Here is a 7,040-nt window from a genome sequence, read left to right as displayed (position 1 = left end):
TACAGAGAGAGTTTGACAGGAGTTTAATCTTTTTACTTATTGTGTTTTTTTTTCCAAAGGACTACTCTGTGATGCAAGTGAAAAAATGGCACATTGTTGTGGGCTGGGGGCAAATAATAGCAGGCAAGCGGTGAAGAAGGGCTCACCTACTTAAGCCCCCACAACCTCGAAACCCTGCAGTCTCCTCCTCCTCAAGTGCAAGTCCCATATCCAAACCTCCTGGCACGTTTTTGAGCAAATTATTGGCTTCCTTGACCTTCGGTCACGTAAAGCAATGCAGCAGGGCAAGCAGTCAGACAGTATCCATCCATCCCACTTTCATATCATGAGAAGAACAGGCTTTTGCATGAGTTAACAGAGACATAATAATGTTTGCTTATATGACTGTCACATTCTGTTTTTTTTTTCTTTTCTTTTTCTTTTTTTTTTGACTACAAAGAAAGAGATACATAACTACTGAAAGAAAGCATGCACAGTTTAGCACTGTTGAGATGTTTTAAAGCGGGCAAATAGATCACATAAAACACATTTCCCCTCGATAACCCAGATCCAGTTTGATCAATCATCAATGTGGCTGTAAATGTCAGTTTGTAATGTTATTTGGTACTTGAAAACCATTCCTCTATGTAAATGTGATAGAAATCACTTCTTATCTCCAGAAATAGACCACATCTCATTCCGTTTAATGCCTGGAGCTTGTTATCATCTGTGCTGTCATGGGTTAATCACTCATGATTGCTTTTGCAGTGCTGATATGTAGAACATCCCAACAGTACTTCACAGAGAAACTGGTTTCACGTATTTAACTTGGATTGAAACCGATCGTCTGTCACTATGATGAATTACCTTGGTGTTTCTCAGATCTGAAAATGGTCTTAAACTAAGCTCTTATAGACGCTCACGCCTTGAATAATTCATTCGATGCAAATCTATGCATTAACCGTAATCTTCATTCCACACCAAAAGGTAGCCATCGTTCTAAACGCTCTGTTTTTTTTTTTTTTTTTTTTGTACAACATGTTACTAAAATCTCTAAATGCAAGAGAGAAATGTGTGAAAATAATTAATAAATAACAATAAATTACGATTCCGATAGATACTTGTTATTAATGACAATCCTACCGTTCCAAAGTTTGCCGGCCTTTGGTATGTTTAGACCTACGTGATTTTCATCAAAGGTATGGCACTGTTTTTGATACATTTACAGGCTTTTCTAAACAGAGCCCCCTGTTGAAACTAGTCTGAGTACAAAACAAAATGACAAAATGGCTCAATGAAGCAGGCATAGCAAGATAAACTATTATTTAACTTGTTTTTTCATATTTCATTCCCTAAACACATATGCAGTCGGCTTAAAAAAAAGAACAAAACCAAAAAAACTCCAAGTAGTTTACACCATCCAGCTTGTGTGTGCATTCAGCTGTTTTAAAAAATAACAAATGAAAAGCGTCCGAGACGTAAACCGCACAGAAGAGATTCTGTATCATGGATGAAAATAAAGTAGGTCTTTCTTACAAATGTGCTCCTTTCACCATCTACATCAAAAGCCACTGTGCAATGCTGGCCTCAAAGTCCTTTCCCTTTATTCTTTGTTTGTGGCTTGCGAACATAAACACGCTCAACCTGGCGCCCCTCTTCCCTTTTTGCAATTGGCTGTAACAAGCAAGGTGTTTAGCATTCAGCGAGTGTCCGCTTTCGTGGACACGGGAGAACAAGCGTCTGTTGATTATGAATCAGTCTCCATTTGTGTTGACAGTGGTGGCAAGGATCTTGGTGCAAAGTGTCCAGAAGTCAGCTAGACAACAGCTGGATTTCTGTCCACATTCAAAGTTGTGTTGTTCGTTTTGTCTCGTTGTGTCTTTTGAAGTCTTTTCTGTCAGTGCTTTTAAATATTCACTACTTCAGAGCATTTGGTCCACTCAAGTCTGGCATTTCTTAGTACTCAGATCCAAAATTGCCATTGATAAAGGTAATGAAAGACTCACTACTCTTTTTGAACAACATTAGCATTACCCATAGCTTCCTATAAAATTTATGAATGTGAATAATACACTAAAACATATCTTGTTATTTATTCCATCCATGTAGGAACTAGTCAAATGGATAGTTTACCCAAAATGAAAACCCTCTTCTAAAAGAAGAAGAGACAAAAGAAGATACTGTTTTCACTATTTTTGGTATTAGAACATCTTAAGATGTTTAAAATGTTCTTCACACTAATAAAAATGGTTCTTTTGTGGTCAAGTGTGCTGACATATTGCATTGTTGCGCTATGGGCATCCCAAGTTCAAATCCCAGCTTGAGGACCTTTTACGATCCCGCCCCCCTCTCTCGCTCCCACTTCGCCTTCTGTTGGTTCTTCACTGTCCTGTCATAATAAAGGCCAAAAAAATGTTTCTTTAAGAACTGAAAGGTTCTTTGTGGAACCAAAACTGGTTCTTCTATGGTAGCACTGCGAAAATCCCCTCTTGGAACCTTTTGAGAGTCTACAATAGGTGCGTTTCCATTATAGATTTGCGCAAAACTTTTGTGATGTTTTATATATGTTGATAAAAGCTGTTGCGAAATGACAGCATTTCCATTAACTGATGTTATATGACTTAAACGTAATTTTTCCTCTCGCGATAAGTCATGGCAATGGATGTTGGTAGGTTTACAGTATGTATGTCACAGCCACCGCATTAGCCATTAATTTTATTCATAGGAGACGTAGACATCTACAGAAGCAGCGCAGAGATGCAGCTTCTGGGACGCTTCTGAAACTGAATGAGCTGCGGTGCGCGGCCACATATGAGGTGTTTTTTGAGGTTATAGTACATTAAAGAATGACGTGACTTTTATGTACGCAAGATGACCTGTAAATGCGAAAAAGCCATTTCCATTGCAGTTCTGCAAAATATTCCTTTTTCGAATTGCCTGAAAAACCACCTCTTTCGAATGTAAATACATTTTTGCGATATATGGGTGTTTTTGTGAAATTAGGTGTATTTTCAATTCTCTATTTCAATTTGCAAAATATTCCCTTTACAAATTGCCTGAAAAACCACCTCATGCGAGCATGAAAATGTTTTGCGATGAAAATGTCATGCAAGCATGAAATTTTTTTTACAAAATTAGGCATATTTTCAATTCGCAATTTCAATTTGCGAAATATTCCATTTTTAATTTTGCCTGAAAAACCACCTCATGCGAGTGTAAAAATGTTTTGTGATATATGGGAGTTTTTACACAATTAGGCATATTTTCAATTCACAATTTCAATTTGCAAAATATTCCTTTTTCAAATTGCCTGAAAAACCACCTCATGCAAGCATGCAAATGTTTTGCAATATATGGGAGTTTTTGCGAAATTAGGCATATTTTCAATTCACAATTTCAATTTGCAAAATATTCCCTTTTTCAAATTGCCTGAAAAACCACCTCATGCAAGCGTAAAAACGTTTAGCGATTTATGGGAGTTTTCGTGAAATTATGGCATATTTTCAATTCATAGTTTCAATTTGCGAAATATTCCTTTTTCAATTTGTCTGAAAAACCACCTCATGCGAGCATGAAAATGTTTTGCGAAATATGAGAGATTTTGCAAAATTAGGCATATTTTCAATTTGCAATTTCAATTTGCGCAATTCGAAGGGTAATGGAAACACAGCTAGTGAGAGTCAATGGGGTCCAAAACAACCCTGCTGGATGCCATTATTTCTGGACTAAGAAACACTAACATTTTTCAAAACGGCTGACAGGTTTGCAACAAAATGTTCATTTTTGGGTGAACTATCCCTTTAAAAAAATGCCAGACGAGAGTACCACCAAAGACGCTTCCAGAGCCCCCTCACCGATCCAGGCCGATGAGCAGACGACTCCTCTCCTCCTCCTTCTGGCTCTCGTTTTTGAGATCTGCAAACACCTGGGTGAAATAGTGAGGATCCGAGTTGATCTGCAGCATCTTGGCGCTCATCATGTTGATGATGGACAGGCAGCGGTCCCAGAATGTCTCCTTGGAGGTCTCCACCAGGAATGGCTTGAGAGGGTATGAGATCTCATTGCCCATGTAAGAGTAAGACAGGTAGAGGCAGGTCAGCAGGACGGCCTGCAGCTCGTGCTCCGTAGCCACTTCGGAGGAGACCACGTCGCGGCAGAGCATGTAGACGAAAACCACGTTGGCTGGAGTGATGAAGCCCTGGTCCTGCCAGCCCTGGAGCAGCAGAGAACGATCCACGCTACGAAGCCAGAGCACAGGGTCGGTGGGAGAAAGGTGCTTGAGTCGGTAGCACCTCCGGCAGAGGAACTCTCCCAAACAGCGAAGCAATTCACTGGTTGAGGCTTGGACGATCACCCTCTTAGGTGTCCCTGGAACAGCGTTGGAGTTAGAAAGAGGTGCTTTCTTGACTGATGAAACTGTGTTGTTGGAGTTTTTAGAGCCTTGGTTTGACGGACTCGACTGGTCTTGTGTAAAGGAGGAGAGGTTTGCACAAGACTGTGACTTCTTGAGGTTCTCATTGTTGAGGTGAGAAACATTGTTCTGGTAGCCGCCATTAGGCTGCACCTTCTTAGACCCCTTTTTCTTGGCTGAGACGGCTACTATTCGTTTCCATGGTAGTACGTTGATGAGCGGGTGACGTTTTAGGTTCTTGTCTTTGGCGTTCTTGCTGTTCTGAACCGCCGTGTAGTGTCCAACGGTGGCCGGGCCATCCTCAAACAAGGCGGCCTTCCGGTAGCTGGGTGAAAGCGAAAGCACGGTTCCCATGATGCCAGGAGCGGGTTAATAGAATCTCAAGGTTAGGGGTCAGCGAAAGAAGGCACCAAACTGGAGCCCCACTGCTTCCTGAGACTGGTTCAATCTGTGTTACACATCCAAATTTAGGTTGGTGCTCTATTTAAAGAAGAATGATGTCGGGATGGATGAGAGCTGTGTCACTGCAAAGCCTGTAAAACAAAAAAAAGCATATATAAATACATCAAATTGGTGCTTTCCTGACACACTTTAATAGTCCTTTTAATATAGCAATAATGTAAGTGACTCTGGATCACAAAACCAGTTGTAAGTAGCATGGGTATGTTTGTAGCAATAGCCAACAATACATTGTATGGGTCAAAAAAAATGTATGCCAAAACTCATTAGGATATTAAGTAAAGATCATGTTCCATTAATATATTTTGCACATTTCCTACCTTAAATATATCAAAACTTTATTTTTAATTAGTAATATGCATTGCTAAGAACTTAATTTCTACAACTTTAAAGGTGATTTTCTCAATATTTAGATGTTTTTACACCCTCAGATTCCAGATTTTCACATTTATTTAGCTTTTAATCTCCGATTTTTTAAAAACTGACACTTATTACTGGTTCTGTGGTCCAGGGACACATAAATGTGTATTTTGATTACCATTTTAGCATCACAGAGTGTATGCAGTATAATTGCAAAATATAGTTTCTTTTCAGATTAAAAGGTTCATTATAATATAATACTAGTACATTTAATGAATATGAGATTGATCTATTTGTCCTCATGTTAAATTGTATCAACACAAATAAGGGTTCTACCTGTAGTAGTCCACTAAGAACAGTAATACAGCATGCTTGTCTCTGAATTAGGCCTTTTGTTTTCATTAAAATAATCTTAAATTATTAATGCTATATTCGCGATGGGTTTTCTCAGGTGTAAAATAATTACCTTGGGTAAAAAGTGTCTATATATTATTGATATTTATGTAATCTCTTCTACACATGTGAACTTAAAATTGCTTTTTATTTTTCTTGGTGGCTTTACATTTGACGATAGTACCCTACTGTTTTCTTTATGTCGAAAACAGGCCTTTTAAAGGTATTGCGTCGTAGATAATCGTCGTAGACGCTCGCAATAGTAATAATCAAATATTTATTTTTCAACTACACGGTTTTCTACAATGTAAACAATTGATTCGTTGATCTACCACACGCACAATATCACATTTTACACTCTAATAAAATAAAAAATACACAGCATCTCAAACCCGCCAATGAACATAAATAAAGACATCGCCATGATTGCAGATTCCACTGTTTACTGCCCTCTTGTAAATACTGATTCCACTGTATCACCGTAAATTCGCATTTAATAGAACATTTAATTATATTAATCCTCATTCTCATTCAATTCCTGTTTGTAGATGATTTAACAAATCACAAACCACAAAAAACGAGTTTTTCAGCTACACTAATGTATTTACGTTGCTCAAATATATCGGCCACTGTCCAAGGTTCTGAAAATGTGTGATCCTCCCTGCGATGTTTACATGAGCACTAGATTACTGGCATTCATTTTTATCATCACTTATACAAAATTAGAATAACGAATGAAAGAAAGATAAATCAACAAAATAAACATTAACCAAGCCATTTAACCAATTCCTTTTCTGAATACTGCAATGCCTTAAAAATATGGCCAATAATCAACCAAATATAACATATATGAATACACAAGCTTCGATAAAATGTAGCTCACTTACAGGAATCTGCTCTCCTCCACGATGCTTTGGCAAAACAAGAGCCGCAGTAATGGCAGTCTGGGTTTATCCTTGATAAAATGCGCATCAAGGAGATGCAAAACCAGCCACCCCAAGAAAAAGATTGAATATCGAGATTGTCAGGAAGCCTAAATTCCAATAGAATAATTGGCTTTTAATTAAACAAAAACAATCTTCGCGTCTTGTCGGAGGTCTCTGTAGGCGCTCCAGTGGTCTGGGGATGCTGGATGTCTCCTTTGGTTGGTGATGCTGAGAACTGTGAAGCTGTGCTATTGGTCCACACCAGCAGATACGGGATTTAGGTTGATGTTGGGCTGTCAGAGCCCCGCGCACTGCGTCCTGCTGGCAGAAAACATGTGCTAGAGCGCCTCCCTGTGTGTTGTTTGCTTAAGTCCGGATGTTGCTCCACTGCCCCGCCTTCGTGCACTTGGCAATCACAACAAATATTTAGACTTGGAGGTCATTTAGGTTAGTTTAAGTTAATAATGATCAGAATAAAGAGATAGCTAATATGTAGGTTGTTTATAATTGCA

At 38.8% G+C, this 7,040-nt stretch overlaps 1 protein-coding gene across 1 annotated transcript; it reads right to left on the bottom strand.

Annotated features, from left to right (window-relative positions):
- On the bottom strand, positions 1-6,783 carry cdk5r1b (cyclin dependent kinase 5, regulatory subunit 1b (p35)). The gene is made up of 2 exons (XM_073828778.1): positions 6,490-6,783; positions 1-4,923 (listed from the first exon to the last, which is right to left on the bottom strand). The coding sequence occupies exon 2, from the start codon at positions 4,742-4,744 to the stop codon at positions 3,830-3,832; it is 915 nt and encodes a 304-aa protein (XP_073684879.1). The 5' UTR covers positions 4,745-4,923; positions 6,490-6,783; the 3' UTR covers positions 1-3,829.
- Between the last annotated feature and the right edge of the window lie 257 nt (positions 6,784-7,040).

This window comes from Garra rufa, chromosome 22, assembly GCF_049309525.1.
Source record: "Garra rufa chromosome 22, GarRuf1.0, whole genome shotgun sequence".
Taxonomy (NCBI): Eukaryota; Metazoa; Chordata; class Actinopteri; order Cypriniformes; family Cyprinidae; genus Garra; species Garra rufa.
This window is presented reverse-complemented; position numbering and strand designations above follow the sequence as displayed.